The sequence below is a fragment of the Cololabis saira genome, chromosome 23, assembly GCF_033807715.1.
Source record: "Cololabis saira isolate AMF1-May2022 chromosome 23, fColSai1.1, whole genome shotgun sequence".
NCBI classification, from domain to species: Eukaryota; Metazoa; Chordata; class Actinopteri; order Beloniformes; family Belonidae; genus Cololabis; species Cololabis saira.
In genome coordinates this window covers 20,507,736-20,524,540 of record NC_084609.1, presented here as the reverse complement: position 1 = coordinate 20,524,540, position 16,805 = coordinate 20,507,736, and the positions used below count along the sequence as shown (strand labels likewise).

The 16,805-nt window shown below is 41.6% G+C and overlaps 1 protein-coding gene across 2 annotated transcripts; it reads right to left on the bottom strand.

Moving 5' to 3' along the window:
* Positions 1–1,142: 1,142 nt before the first annotated feature.
* Positions 1,143–15,908, bottom strand: tfec (transcription factor EC). 2 transcript variants are annotated; one of them, XM_061714874.1, is made up of 8 exons: positions 15,771–15,908; positions 11,828–12,082; positions 9,339–9,440; positions 6,649–6,694; positions 5,101–5,157; positions 4,912–4,987; positions 3,877–4,024; positions 1,143–2,358 (listed from the first exon to the last, which is right to left on the bottom strand). In XM_061714874.1, exons 1-8 carry the CDS (start codon positions 15,825–15,827, stop codon positions 1,819–1,821), a joined length of 1,281 nt encoding a protein of 426 aa, XP_061570858.1. In that variant the 5' UTR covers positions 15,828–15,908; the 3' UTR covers positions 1,143–1,818. The 2 variants fall into 2 exon arrangements, with proteins under 2 accessions (XP_061570858.1, XP_061570857.1); XM_061714873.1 differs by lacking the exon at positions 15,771–15,908 and adding an exon at positions 12,672–12,915.
* Positions 15,909–16,805: the final 897 nt, after the last annotated feature.

Below are 16,805 nucleotides of genomic sequence, written 5' to 3'. Positions count from 1 at the left end.
AAAATCACTTGTTCTGATGTCACCGCTGCCTCATCCAACCACATCCTTTCAAACTTTGAGCATATCTGACATGAACCTTGTCCGTTGTAGCTTTTGATATGATGGAACATGTTAAAGAAAAATCCAATAAAGTTTAGCGACTCTGCTGTAGATTTGAGATACTTTTCCTGCTGTATGACCCCAGTTTCAGCTGAGACATTTGTCTCTAGAATAAGTGGGTCAAAAGAAAAGAAAAGTTCACAGTCAACTTTGTGACTGCAAGGTGTGCAGGTTGTGTGGCACCACTCAACCACTGTGATCTGATTTGAAGTGTGTTTAGATGGTATGCTGTTTGGTCTTAGCTAAACTTGGTACTTTGGGTTATGGCCAACCATCGCTACTTTAGTCTTGTCTAAAAGTGATGGGGTTTGAACTTTTCCAAATAACTTATTGAGCCTTTTTTCATCCCCTTCTTTATTTCCTATGTCTATTATCTTCCTTTAAAATTGTCGGCGCTAATCTTGTAATTCCCCCCAGACTGGTTAGCGGCGACAACTGCTCCTCTGAGGCCAATGATGATGTCTTTCCTCTTCGGCATTGTGTTGACACCACTTGGTTGCAAAGTTACTCGATCTATTGATTTCAGATCGTGTTTAGCTCAAGTTTTTCACGCCTGCATCACCAAGGGAACTTTTCTTAGCTCGCTGCTAAAAGCTCTCCTCGCACCTCCTTATCTGTTGCCATTATTCATCCTCAAGGACTCATCAGCTCACAGCGGACTCATCAGAATTATCACTCCTCCTCTACTTGTCTTTATTATCCAACTTCCCTCCTCTCCGTCTCTCCTTTCCCATCAACCACCTTGCGAGCCGACCCTGCCCGTTCTGCGATGAAACCTCACAGGCTTTGACTCTTTATTCTTTTCATTCTGATCCAAGTTTATGTTTCGACACTTGGGACCATAATTCTGCTTTTATGCTCATGTGGTGGTAATTTTGTGATGTTTGGGTGTGTTTGATTAATACTATACCTAATATTCCTACTACATCTCGTGTGTGTGGCATTTTGCAGTAAAAAAAAAAAATGTTGATGCCTTTGATGCGAGATATTTTTCCAACCGAGTGAAGATAAAAAGAACGGGGGAATAAAAAAATGCAACATGCTCCACATTAATATATATCTTTTTTTATGAATACATTGATTAAACATACATAAATACAAAAACACTTATTTATAAAAAAAACAGAAAACAAAGAGACAAACAAGGCCAATATGTTAGACATGAAGGTGAGTACATTAGTTCTCTCTGAAGAAAAGCTGAAAGGTCAAATAAAGCCCCTTATATGATGCAAATGTCTGGTTAAAACCTTCTTGAAAAGTATTTTCATCAACAAAGACAGTGGGGGACAGTTTTGGCACGTTTTTAGTGATTGTTTTACATATATTACAGTGTATAACCACCACAGTGTTGACTTAAAAAAATAGCAGGCGTAGTCATTTACATTATGTGCTGATTAAATGTCTCCCTTTTTTTATGTATTCATTTTTTCTGTTTGTTTTGTTTTTACGAATCTGCTTCCGCTCTGTCTGGGAGGCAGAGAAGTCCGGGACGGAGGTCGGTCTGGTCCCGCTTTAAAGAGCGTCTGCTTCTGGGACCGTCCAGTACGTTACAGACGGGTGGCACTTTGGCGGGTGCAGGAGAGTTTGTCAGCTGTCACTGGGAAGACTCCCAACCCCGGCAGTTGGTCACAACCGGCCACAGCTTCGGTTTGGTTGTCTCAAAAGACAACCCCGGAGGGTTCCAGCTGACGGGAAACGACGCTGAAGGCAGGCAGGCCCTTATAGGTCGTCGCCATCGCCGGAGCTGAAGCTGCTCCTGCGGCTGCTGTCCTTGGACGCGGCTCCGGGAGAGCCGGCCGAGAGGAGCGGGTCGGTGCCGAACGGCGACAGCGGGTCGTCCATCAGGATCTCCTCCAGCTGGTTCTCCTCCTTGAGCGTGGCGGTGAAGAAGTCTGTGAAGTGGGACAGCGGGTCGGAGAACGTGGTGCAGGCGTCTGCGCCGGGGAGGTGCTCCTGCGGCCCGCTGACGGCAGCGATGCTGGGCACGCCGGCCACCACGGCTATCCTCTGGAGGTAGTCACTGTTGGGGTCCTCCTGGTACAGGGGGGGCTGCTGCGGTTGCTGGGTCTGGGGAGGAGTGTGCTGCTGTTGTTGCTGCTGTTGTTGCTGCTGTTGTTGTTGCTGCTGTTGTTGCTGTTGTTGCTGCTGCTGTTGCTGCTGCTGCTGCTGCTGTTTGAGGAGGTGGGAGGATAACTCCACTGTACCCAAGGTGGTGGCCATGTTCGGGAGTCCATGTGCTCTGGCTTGGATCTCAAGTTCCTGGAAAACAAATCGGAGTCAGTATTTTATCTAATGTGTTAGGGCTGGGCGATATATCGAGATTTTAATATATATCGATATATTTTCAAACACGATATGGTACGAGACAATATCGTTTATATCGATTTAAATTTTTTTTTTTTTTTTTTTTTTTTACATTTTTTTTTTAATGATTTTGATAAAGCTTATTTTGTGACAAATTGACTTGAATGTTTTATTTGAGATTTGCACAAATGTTTTGTTATTTGCTGTCAACCTCAGTGGAAAAGTCTACCTGTTACTGTCTACATTGTATTAATTGCACAGTGTATTTTAATTTACTTGTCATGCAGGAAAGGGATATTTGTTTTATTTTATTCAATTCATTGCATTTTTATTCTATATATGCAGGCAGTTTATTTTTATTTCATTTGTTTTATACATTTTGATATTGTGCAGACCTCTGTTAATAAAGGAACCTGTGTGACATTTGACACGAGGCTTTGTATTAAAACTGACTGTTTTTTTAAGGGTTTGCCTCAGAAAAAAATGAAGCTAACAGAGATGCTATGCTATAATGCTTTGGGGGAAACCCCAATTAAGGCACAGAAAAAATATCGAGATATATATCGAGTATCGCCATTTAGCTAGAAAATATCGAGATATGACTTTTGGTCCATATCGCCCAGCCCTATAATGTGTCCACACACTGACAGTTAACACAGGGAGTAACACCACACGTCCTTGTTCACATCTCCTCCTCATACTGAGGTCAGGTAGGGAAGTTTGGACATTGTCACACAATCCTCTCTCTCCCACACACACACACACACACACACACACACACACACACACACACACACACACACACACACACACACACACACACACACACACACACACACACACACACACACACACACACGCACGCACACACACACACACACACACACACTATTGTCATACACAATCAGGTTGTAACAATTGCATCAACAAGCCCTGTTTGACCTTTGTTACAGTGGCTATCTTTTTATCCTCATTGTTTCCAAGGTAGTTTTCCAGCCTTGGGTGATTAAGGACTTTGTCCTCTAACCATGTATTGATTCAGAAAACAAAAAAAAGCAGTCTTTGTGTATGTGTGCAAAAATATCAAAGTGCAAACATTTGTTTGGAAGCATGCCACTTTGTCCTCTGAGAGAGAACCTTTTTGTCTTTATTCACCGGGTAATGAACACCGAATTTAATGAGATTACGAGGTCAAAGAGACCGCTTGTAAACAAAACTGGTGGTTGGGTGAAAGAATGCATCTGGGATATAAGTGTACTTGTGCACTGTGGGGTTAGAAAGCTTTTTCTGCACTATGAGGCCCAAATGGAAAGCTTATTGGGCAGTTGGGCCCCATATGGGCCAACTCAGATAACGCTACCATGCAACCCTCAGAAAAAGATTTTGCTGCCAACGTTTGGCTCATATAAATGCAGCATAGGTATTTCTTCCCAGTTTGTCACAAAAACGCACAAACACCTGTGGTTTTCTCACCTGGATCCTCAGCAGCAGCCTCCGGTTGGCTTGCTCCAGCTTCTTCTGACGGCTCTCCAGCTCCCGAGCGTGCTGCTGCTCCTTCTGCAGCCACCTGATGTATTCCACCGAAGCCTTCAGGATGGTGCCTTTGTTCCACCGCATGTCACTGCAGAAGAGAAAGGATGACCTTTTACCCAGAACCCCCTGACGAAAGCAGAATATCCTTTTTCAATAAAAAAAAAGGGAAAAGTTTTAACAGAGGTTTTCTTTTTTCCTCTGCTTTATGATATGAATAAGAGATGGAAACTTGCATGGGGCAATTATTCACCTTAGGACATTACAGGAGGACATGGAATGGGGAGTTTAATAGAATAGTTAAGTAGCTATGTGGAAAGTCCATTCTTGTACCTCCTTGTGTGGTAAAATTAATCCTTGAGTAAAAATAGGTGAGGGGAAAATGAGCTAAGTGGGAAGGCGAGGAGAAAAATGGAGCAGTGGACTTGAGGTGCAAGAGTGCAAGTCATTCTTTTGCAGGCTTTATTACTTTTTTAAAAAGGACAAGGAACCCGCAGTAAAATTGTCCTTTTCCACACGAGAGAGTCGTCGGTGTGATCAGCACTAATAATCTCTTTTATCCTGTGTTAATGGCACGGTGACAATGCTAACCTTCCATTTAAATTTGAAGCAAAGTTCAACGGATGGCGCTCGACTGCTCCGTCTCCCTGTTCCGATCGCGCTTCAACGTTTGATTCGAATGGCGCGGCCTCGCTTCTTTGCATTTGACCCCCTCCTCATCACTCACGCTTTGAGCTGAACTGCCGGGGCGACCCCACGAGGGGATGTACATCTTAAAGAGCGCGGACGACAATGGAAGTTCAATTGTACCCTTGAAATATGACTGAAATGTTCTTGTTTTAATTCAGTGAGCAGGATTTGGTGGGTCTTTGTGCTGGGATTTAAAAAAAATAAAAGGCTTCTCCTTCCATGCAGGCCCTTGCAGTCGTGGAGAAGGTGGGTTGTTTCTGTCAAAATATTTAAAATTCTGCCACTTACGGGTCATTCGACTTTGGGATGAGAGTCCCCAGCTCTTTAATCCTGTAGTTAATGTTGTATCGTCGCCGTCTTTCAACTGAAAAAGAAAGAGCGAGGGGATGATTAGAGCTTCTTCATCTGATGCGCCGACAAACACGAGCATAATTCAGCCTCAGATAATGAGTTGAAAGCCAGCAGGGGGACACTTACTCAAGTTGTGGTTGTCTTTCTTCTGCCGCTCTTTTGCCATCACCCTGGTGTCATGCTCTGTCAAAAGAAAAAGGAAAAAAGAGAGTAAATAAATCAGAGAGGAACGAAATGATTAGCAATGCGCACAAATTTAGAGTCGGGGAGACAAGGATCACAAAAGGTCCACAGAAGGTCCAGTTAGTAGACAAACAATCAGTTGTTTTGAGGGGAGTTCAGTTCCGGGGTCACCGTGCGAAAGAGTGTGCACAAGCCTACCCCGCAGATACAACTCTGACCTCCTTACACACACACACACACACACACACACACACACACACTGGGCCCAGTTGATCCCCTCTGGCATGTCTGAATGTCTGAAGCTCAGTGTAAAAAAAAAAAAAAATCCTGACTACTTTTAGACTAATTACTCTGCAGTGAGACAGTTATTTGTCCTGGCAAAGGACAAAAAAAAAAAATGCCATTGCATCCATATTTGTATTCGCATTCTTCCAAATTACATAATTAGGGACCTGATATTGGATTTCCCAATTAGTGTCTGTTGATTCAATCAAGACAATTTAAAGTCTGTGTAACAGCCCATTGTCCTCTCTACCCACACTCAAATGAAACAGATGGCAATTTATTTGCCCACTGAAAGTGAAGGATTCTTCAGGCATCTTTTCTATTTCCTAAATCATTTTTTTTCTCCCTTAAAGTTCTCTTAAGGGCTCTCTGTTTTCTGTACTTTTTGTACTCTGGTGAAAAGCCAATACATTTCTGATGTTAATCAATAAAGTCACTGGCAAGTAGGACACTGTTGAATATCTTACATAATTAAGGATTTACTTTGTTTCCATGACAACCATATCTAGACTTCTGCCAGCAGGTTGCCATTTTTAGCCAACAAAAGCCTCAGTGCTTAAAGAAACTTCTTGTTTAGTTTAGTTTTCCTTTTCCTTTTTTCCTTTGTTTTTTATTTATAGGTTTTAAATATAACGAAAAAAGAGTGTATGTGTGTGTATGTATGTATGTGTACTTGTATGTTTGTGTGTATATGTATATTATGTACGTACAGTATGTATGTGTGTGCGTGTGTGTGTGTGTATGTATATATTTATATATAATTAAGAAAAGAGTAATGTAAAAATAAGAAGGACATAAATAAATATTGTTAATATTTTATGGAGAAGGGGCGGGATTAAATAAGTTATACTTCTTCCCACCCCTTTTCGGACATGCAAGTGAAATTACTGTGCTGTTTTTTTGTTTTATGCTGTTTTTTTGTTTTATTTTGTTTTGTTTTGTAAAATTGTCTTGATCGGCCATTTTGTATTATTATTTCTGTTTTACTTGTTCATATTTACGTTATATATCATTTGCATGTTCGGAATAAATCACTAACTAACTAACTAACTAGGTTTTACACCAAAGTGAGCAATTTACTAACTTTGGAACTCGTAGCTCTTTTGCCAGAACTATGGTATGAGTTCATACCTGTGTATTCCTTTTTTACAGTGAGCTTTGTGGGATTAGATGTGGGGCTCATTCCACCATTAGGGGGGTTCATACCTGGTTCACCCCCATAGACGTCCAGCATGCTGCTACTGAGGGACACCTACAGAGAGCAGAGAAGGGGAGGAGGAGGAGAAAGAGGGAGAGAAGGTCATTTCAAAAGGCAGGTACATTTACATTTTAGGCTCATATGCAGCTTCAACAAAAGACGAAGCAAAAAGTTGTTTTTTGCCAGCCTCCAATAACAATTGGAGGCTGGTAGAGAAGATTAAAAGCCCCCGGGCCTTTTACTCTTGGCTGTAGTCCCTTGTCTGCCACAGCAGGACAGGACAAACAAACCCTCAATTACTGCTGCGTTCAGATTACGTCGTTGTCTTTGTATGAACAAAGAGGACAAAAACAACTTCGCAAAGGTCTAATCCAGCGGTAATCTGGTCAGATAATCTTAACTCTTGACCTCTAACTCAGGTTTGCTGCTCTCTGAGGGGGCGATTTAACCAGATGTTGTGCCGCGATCCAGCAAAAAAAGGCCCCTCTTTCAAATCCCAGAATGCCCCCTGACACTGATGCGCTCTGTTTAAAAACGGCATACAATCAGATGAAAAGGCTAGCCAGGTCAACTGCTTGAACAGAGGCAAAACTGTTTTCCTACGGGCCTCTTCTCGTCTGGCGGAGCAAGCCTCACTTCTCCAATAATGCCGCCTTTTCACAGAGCGGGGGGACATGCCGGGATATAGCGTGCTGACACGCATGTGTGTCTAATTCGCATTTGTGTATTTATGAGAAGATGCTACAGAAGTCACCACGGATTCCGAGACGCGCACAGCCAATTTTACCCATGACATGTGTGTCAAATGCAGCCGATAGAGCGGTGAATGGGATAAAGCTGTATGCCGAGTCGAGAGACGGGTGGGAACATACAAGCAAGGGAAAAAGAGGTGGAGAAAGAACAGTTTGTGTGAGATATCTAGAGTTGGTATGCATGTAAAAATGTTTTTTTTTGTGTTCAAGATTAAAAAACTGGATGAGAACAATGAGGAGGAGAAGAACACATGCGTATGATATGAATAGATTGCAACAGTTCCCCTCCTGCTACTACAGTAATCACTTCAATCCCTCTCTCGTTTGTGTTCCTGACTGCGTTGACACGGCGAAACAATGTGATGCATCACACTGTATGACTAATTAGGATGAATTGATCCATTTAAGCATGGTATCATCTCTGAACAAGTCCATGGGGAGTGTATGCATTAGTCTGAACCAACGGCTCAGTAACTCCTTCCAACAAGATCTCTCGCTCTTCACGACTCTGCGGCATCTTTGTCTACCTCGGAAACTTTCTGACTCCTCCATTCCTGCTCCTCTTGCCTTATCCTTCCCCTTATCTTTTCCTCCCTTCACATCATTCCTTCTCTGTTACAGTGTGGAGGAGTCTGTTATCTGTGTGTGGGAGCCTTTGTGTGTTTGTGTCCCTCTCTGTATCACCAGCAAGATTCCCGGACGTGACATTCCCAGCATAAGAATACCAAAAAAAAAGATAAACCTCTATGAATACGGACTTGTCTGGGATGTATGCTACCCATTGATTTATGACAGATGGTTCCAGCTTCTCCCCACCTGCAATGCTGAAATGGATACAGAGTATGGATGGATAAAGATCTTAACTGTTTTATGCGTAGCAATTATGGGGGGGGGATAAATGGCCAAAAGTGTCCCGAGGATCCTCTTAGACTGGCATTTCTTAAATCAGAACAAAGCATCTCAGAAGATAATTAAAATAGATGTTGGTAATAATTGTTGAGGGGAGTTAAAAGAGCCTTTAAAAAAAGAAAATAAAAAAGTTAAGTGTCTCGGGAGTTCCTCTAGAGTGGACTAGATTTGGATTTCTGCACACTGCAAAAACTCATTTCTGAGTAAGAAAAAAACTACTTGTTTCAAGAAAATTAGACTATCTTAGAGTATTTTGAGAATTGTAGTCAATAAAAATCTTCTTACCCCATAGACAGGTTTTTTTTGCTTGAAATAAGACAATTTTGACTAGATTTATGGAAATATAATGCTTGTTTCTAGAAGGGCAGTTTTTGCAGTGTAAAGGTTGATGAAAGAACCAACCTTAAAACAAATGTTTAAAAAATAAAGAAAGGTTGGCTCAGAATCAAAAGTATCAACAGTATCAAGATGTGATAATAGTGCAAACCTGTTGATGTGAAAAGAGGAAAAAACCCTGAAAATATCCATTAAATGAATTTCCATGATCAATATTTTTTTTTAAGAGCGATATATCCATGAAATAGCAGCCAGAGTTTGATACATGCTGTCATACAAGCTAAAAAAAAAACCTTTCAACTTCAAAAACCTATATTTTCCCAAGTTAGTAAGCTTAGTTTCACCAAAACCTCTTTAGAGATGTGACAAATGTCGCTAAGCCCGACTGAACTTTGACTCATCTCTAGACTTAATCTGACCTCAGAGTAAGTTGGGTCCCCATTTTCCCAAGCTAGTCAAGCTAACACCTGAATGTTTTGGTGGAGGAACCGAGCTTTCAAGTCTTTAAAGAGGAGAGAAGTCATTCGTTAACAAACGTGACATGAAGCTAATCACAACAGTGGGGAACAGCTTAGCAAGCAAAAGAGGGGAGGGATGCAGAAATCGAAACAAAAACATGCAAACCAGTTAGTCTGGTGGGTTTTTTTTTTAAATAAGGGGGGTTGAATGTGTCTGTTAGACTTGATGTGATTCATACTTACATTGTTTTGCATTATCATGTTAGACTCCATGCAATCCAAGCCTCCATCATTGAAACCGGATTCAAGGCTAATTAGGTCATCAATAACTTCATCCATTGGAAACTAAAAGAAAAGAGTAATTTCAGTGTATTTCGTGGACAGGCTGATAACGTTTGGTATACTGTCCATGTGTTCGGAGATCTCAACATTCAAACCATAATAGCCATGGAAACAGGGAGGAACCGTTGGGAGACTAATTCAATAACAGACAAGTTCTTCCCGGCCAGTGTTGGGGGTAACGCGTTACAAAAGTAACGCAATTACAGTAATGTATTACTATTTGCTATAACGCAGTAATATAACGCATTACTAATACATTTTCGGTAATATTTTACTCGTTACAATCTAAGTAACGCGCGTTACAACGCATTTTAACCCGTTTAGCTGTTGTTTTTTAAAGAATTCACCAACACCGCGTCCGCGAGACATCCCGACAACAGAAAAAAGCGTTGGGAACGCGGCGCGGCGGAACGTAGCGCCGCTGGACACTGTGTGTGTGGGGCATGGATGTATTATAGAAACGGTGTGGGGACTGTTCAGGGAGCAGAGCCGGCAGGGAAAAGTCAACAGTGCGGCGTGTCCGCGTGTAACTTAAATCTACCATGGTCTCAGCGTTAGGGCTTGGCCAAGTGAGGCTTTATGAATATATGGGCTTTATACATTTATTAAATATATATGAGCGCGGAGTCGGCGAGGAGCTGCACGAGCCGGGCTCACAGTCAGTCGCGCTGTGAGAGCGGATTTATGGTTCCGCGTTAAATCGACGCAGAGCTTTCGCCGTAGGGTACGCAGTAGTTCGCGTAACCCACGGCGTATGGCCTGCGTTGGTGTAACGCGGAACCATAAATCAGCCTTAAACCACACCTGCAGCCCATCAGGAGGAGAAGTTAAAACAGCTGCGAGTTGTTGATTTCTGGTTCGTTTTGTTAACTCTGAGAGCTTTATTGGTTTGTTTGTTAGCTTGCTGGTGTTTTTTTTCTCTCTGGGAGTTATTTATGAAGAAGTTCTGAGTTCCGTGTGAGCAGTATTCGAGTTGAGGGGGGATGAGGGGTGATGTGATGGCACCCCCCCTGAAATTAAAACGGTCCAAATCACCCCCCCCCCCCCCCCCCCCCCTGAAATAAAAACAGTCCAAATCATCTCCCCTGAAATAAAAACGGTCCAAATCATCCCCCCTGAAATAAAAACAGTCCAAATCATCTCCCCTGAAATAAAAACGGTCCAAATCATCCCCCCTAAAATAAAAACGGTCCAAATCATCCCCCCCTGAAATAAAAACGGTCCAAATCATCCCCCTAAAATAAAAACGGTCCAAATCATCCCCCCTAAAATAAAAACGGTCCAAATCATCCCCCCTAAAATAAAAACGGTCCAAATCATCTCCCCTGAAATAAAAACGGTCCAAATCATCTCCCCTGAAATAAAAACGGTCCAAATCATCCCCCCTGAAATAAAAACGGTCCAAATCATCCCCCCCTGAAATAAAAACGGTCCAAATCATCCCCCCTGAAATAAAAACGGTCCAAATCATCCCCCCTGAAATAAAAACGGTCCAAATCATCCCCCCTGTAAAACTGCCATCCCTCCTTTCCATCCCTTATGTCATTTCATCAATGAATGTGGTTTTACTGCTATTTCAACATTTAGAGTCATCACCAGAAAAATAACACCAGAAAAATAACTTATTTGACAATTTTCACCTGTTTCAAGTACATTTTCACTTGAAATAAGTAGAAAAATCTGCCAGTGGGACAAGATTTATCTTTTTTTGCTATTTTGTTGAAAGTAACTCAAAAGTAATACACAAGTAGTGTAACGCATTACAATTCAGATATAGTAATATTGTAATGTAACTAATTACTTTCAAATGACAGTAACTAGTAATATATAATGTATTATATTTTGGATGTAACTTGCCCAACACTGTTCCCGGCCATGTTTGGAGGACTGTTACCCGTACTGGCAAGAAACCACATGCGACTGTTACCAAGCCAATTAACCTCCTTTTAAAATGATTCTCTCATCAGAAACTGCATGTCTGAAGTTATTGATGAGCACATCAGAGAGAAAGGGAGATCAATAGTGGCACCACTTTGTTTGGATGACTAGTTCCTTTCTGCATATAAACTTGTAAACTATCCATCACAACAAAGTGACCCATTGCTCTTAATTGTAAATGATTTCAAACGGAAGCAGATCTGTTAAAAAAAAGGTAGAAGGCAGAAAATATTTTACAGGAATTCGGTCTGTTGACAGAAAAGTTCCAAGGATGTTGTGAAATCTTCAAAAATTCTGAGCCACAGTTCATAATGTCACCCAGTCTCTGTGGCTCCGTATTTTTGTTGCGATTTCACCCTTTCACATTCAGCGCTAGACACATTTTGAGTACTCTCAATTTCAGTTCCACAAAGTCAGGATTCTTTCTTCTTTTTTTTTGTTCATTCACTCACCTCGCTGTCGTGATTGGCCATGGTGAGCAGGGTGACAGGGCTGTTGGGGTTGCTGCCGTCGCTGACGGGGGGCATGTGTCCGTTCCTCATGATGGGAACGGTGGCCAGCGGTTGCCCAGGGGTGTGTGGATGTTGCACAGCGTGACCCGACCCGGCGGACGAGGCTAACTTGGAGCCCAACGTCAGGTACTGCTTCACCGGCTGATTCTGGCTTTGGTGAAGGTGGAATTTGGAGTTTTCCAGGTGGCTTTGTACCTGCAGACCAAAACAAAAACAAAAACAACCAAATACAACCGTTTAGTTTGTTGACCAAAGAGAAAATGGGATCAGGATGTGGGCGATTGCACATCGTTTCTTATGTGCTGAGACAGCGCTGACTAAGAATGTGTTCACTGGAGTTGTTTAGAGCAGCTGCAAAATTATCATCTCGTTCAACACACGGATATAGATTTTTCCATTATTAGTCAGACAGGCAGTGAAGATTTACAGGTTTCAAGTATTTTGTCAAATGCAGTTTAGCACTCATTTTAACGTCCCCCTGCTAAAGTTACATTTCTGTCATAAACATATCTTCATGACTAGCAGATCCTGGTTTTTTTTTACACTTGAATAAATAATTATTAAATAATTAATAATTAAATAACTGAAAAAAGGTTGTGGTGCAGTTTAAACCTGAACTTAAGATTTTGGTATTATTTGGTATCTTTTATTGCATTTTAAAAATGTTCTTACTGCCTAGATCAGTACAAAGTATCTAAACATTTCAAAAGTAAGTCTAAAAAAAAATTAAATAAAAAAAAAAAATAAAACAACATGACGACACTTCAAATTTGTTTTGTCTTACTTTCGAAGCTCTGGTCGCATCCCGCATTTTGTAGTAACTGCAGTCACTTAAGTGTGGCATTCTCAGGAAATCTTCGGATTGGTTTAATATTGTGTGGCAGCAGGTTAACTTTAGGGATCCAGATCCGCTGCTGCTGTCTTGTCAGGTTGCTGACTTCCCAGTGAGTGTCTGTCCCTTCCAGTCCCCCTACCAGGGTTTTATAAAGAGCCCTAAGTGAACTAATTAGGTCCACAGCTGGGCGTAAGCCTTTATGTTGCGTAGCATGATAATCACTTCAAACGCCAGACTGTTAGATCACCCAGGGTTTGATCACTGCAGGATATTTGCCTTTAGTGTCTATCACTAATCATCAGGACCGCCCCCTTTGGTCCGACTGACCAATCGGTGGTCATCTCCCAGTGTCCTCTGCTGCCTGCTCCAGGGGTTGTTGCAGCACAATTGACCCTTGTTCTCCAATAAGGGTTTTAAATAACTCCTCTAATGCCATTTTTAACCAAGCGTTTTCATTCATTGGTTTGAACGTAGACAGTTGAGCGTTATCAGTTTCCCAAAAAAAGAAAACAGGGGCAGTAAAGCTATTTTGAGGTCTTCATTATTGTAAAATTGGGGCTATTTTCAGAAGGGGACATCTCACCTAAAATGGCAAAGTTTCCTACTCGCATAGTTCTCACAAAGAAGTTTACTGTTTAAACTTGCTTTATTAGTTAATGGCCTGCAAAGTATTTTGGAGAGCGCCTAAAAAAAACAACAAAAAAAAACAAAAAAAAACGTTCTATTTAAGCAGTGGTCTTACAAAGTTGGTCTGCTCAGTTGTGGGTATCTTTGGGCTGGTGTCCAAATTTTATTTACCTCCTTTTAGACTGAACTATTGTCTTAAATCAATAACTCAGTACTTTTTCTGTGACAGACCACGACTAATCAATCAGAACTGTATGAAGCTGATAAGCAGCTGTTCCAGCAGCAGATTTAGCCAAAGTTGCCTGTAGTTTGTAATGTCACTGAGTAGGCAGGCGAAACCTGATTTTAGAAGAGATTTCTCATTTTATCTGTTCCTACAGTCGTGGTGACACATTTAAAGTATTTACCAAGCCTTAAAAACAGCCTTTTATGAATCAAATATTGGAAAATAGAAGTGCACAAAGCTGGATTGTGAAGCTAATGATTAGCATTGGCTGCAGCAGCTCAAATACTAAAGCAAAGCAGCCAAAGAGCAGTGGCACTGATTTTTCTTTCCTTTTTTTCCTAGCAGGAAGAAAGTTAGTCTCACAAACTGATCTTTTTTCATTTTATTATATAACTTGCTTTTTTATTCATTTAATATCAACTGGCAGAGCATTCAGAAATTTAAGTTTTTAACTAGCAATGTACCAGCGCACCCAAACATATTAAATTCCCTTCGTCAGCTGGACTAGCTGGCCTTATTCACCAATCATCCACCCAACTAAGAACAAACTCATCACAATACTCAACTTGTCAGTAGTAACTGAGAGCTCTTATCTGACTTCTCCTGGCCAAACAAGATCCCAGTTGTTAGCCAATCAACATTTTTTTTCCACTACGGATAGCAGGAGAGATGCCAGAATTGCTGCACACCGCATCTGCTTTGTGTGACAGCGGATTGTCCTGGTTTCACTTCAGCCCTCTCACTACTGTAAATGCCGGAGACACGCTTGTTATCCACTTAAGGGTATCTGATTAGATTTGAGCAGTAATGGTGCTTCAGTCACCAAGGCCAGCCGTGACAATGGCGGGCCTGTGCATGTGTGAAGTGGACATGCTGAAAACGATCAGTGCCTGCCTTACACATGGGTCAGGAATGAGATAAGAATCTAATCAATCAAGGTTCGAGTTTGGGATCGCTGTGGATGTTTCAGACCCTTCGGTTTTCCCTCTTTCTCCAGCATGGCCGCCAGCACCTGCTTCAACAATTGAGCCAGTGTTTGGACTACTGGCAGCGAAGAGGTCACAGGTTCACCCTCCGTTTACACACATTTGCACTGTTCACGCTGACATGCAAACATAAGACGGCATTCATATTTTTCCCCTTTACATTGGTACGTCCTAAATCCAGATAAAAAGGGCTAAACTTTTATGTCCTCAGGAAATCATCTGCATGTTCCTAATTCCATTATCCTCATTAGAAATATTCAAACATCAATTATAAGGTCTGAAACAGTTAATCTCCCAAATTCCACATGCATACCCTGTATTCATCAGTCTCAATGAAACCTCTCTTCACTGTATCACTAACATTTTCTAAAGGATTTTTGTATGATTCAAGATGTCGATCCCGTCCAATGATTGATATCAGTCAGTAAAATTAGATCACAAGGAAAAGGATATTACTGCAATGCCTTGCAGTAACTTAAACCTTATAGTTGAATTTATGTACCCTCTAAAAAGCACACACCTGACATCCTCTATTCATCCAATGCATTAATAGTTGTATTATTTACCTCGCAGGTTAAAGGTGTATTTCGCTGGTCAGTACTGAAAGCTGCAACACAATTGAAACGACCAACCTCACTGGCTTTGCTTCTAGAAGAAAAGCTCTTGCTAAACTCAGTTTCATTCTTGCCCAAGTTCTCCTTTCACTTCAGAAAAATCCAAGAGCTTATGAAACTCTGGGTGATGGGGACATTAGTTAGCTGTACAAATTGTGGACAAACTTGGTAGGAGGCTCGGATTCATTTCTGCAAAAAAACGCTTCGCCTCATAACATATTGACACAGTTTGGGAATGCATAGTGGCAACATTTAATGATATTTCCCCCCCAATCTTGAATCTATAACGATAACATGAAAGTGGAACAAAAATCCTTTCCAGTCATATTGTGATTTTGCTGAGCTTGCTAACCGGGAAATTTGATGGAACCACAGTCTAGATTGAGAAATATGTGGGAAGATAAGACTGGGTAGGAGAACTGATCAAAACGATTTACATTCCACGGTTGCTATTCGGTTGTTCTGGTTTTAATCGTGTGCCTTTTTAAAAAAAAATCAAGGACAATCTCTCCTGCATGCAAACAAATTCAGACAAGTGCACTTTTCTACAAGTGATCCTCCTCTAAATTCCTGTATCTAAATCATTCCCCCCTACCTGTAGGAGTTGGATCTCTGTCAAGGTGATCACTTTGACCACACAGCAGTGGCTCATGGCTCTCCAGAGTGGCAGCGTCTCCCACCACAGGAGCTGCAAAATTCTTATAGAAGATAACTGTGACTGCTGTCGCTAGGTCTCACACCGCGGACAAGAAGAGGAAGAAAAAAGAGAGGTGCTGCAGCCTCCTTCCTGAGCTTTTGCAGAAATATCAGAAAGGAAGGCATGACACATCAGCTTATTTAGGAGCCGCACAAGCGGTTTCCTGTGTGTGTGTGTGTGCATTTGGTCAGAAAAAGACCTGACAGAGGCAAAAATACAGATGGCAGTTTGGGGGTGTTGGAAAATGCGTGTGTAGAAGCAAAGTTAGTTGACAGAATGCAAGTTCCTGCCTGTGGACCACTATGCCTTCCTGCCGGCTGAAGATCCAGCCGGGCTCAGCACATTCTCCCAGGCTATCTCCATGACACTCACTTCCCTTGGAAGACCAGTTCAACACCACAAATATAATCTCAACTAAATACACTGATAACCCCTCCCCCTCAACACACACTCATACACCAGGTTGCAAAAAAAGCCAATCTTTGAATGAGAAAATGCATAAAAAAAGAAGAATCATCTAAATCATCTACACAAAACTGTGGCTGTTAAGATCCTCTCATCTTGTTTTGCCTGAATTACGCAGTTTTTGTCCCTAATTTTTGCTGAGGTTTCTGTTGAGTCCTGGTTTTCCTGATGTTTCCTTTCCAAGCTCTGTTCTGCGGTTTCTTTTCCTGGAGTGGCTCTGAACTTCTGTTTTGATCATCAATGCTTGTCTAGCTTAGTTTTGATTGTCTTGTATTTGTATTTGTGAAGCCTCTTTGCTTAGAGTTACCTTGATTCTTGCCTTATTTCCTGTTTTATTTTGAAAGTGCATTTCCCCTTTAAGAGTCAGAGATGTCTGAATCTGGGCTCTTGTGGATGACAAAATATCTTTAAAAGCACTTCATAATAAAAAGCGTTATGGTCACAAATATAAGCTACAACTTCAAAATA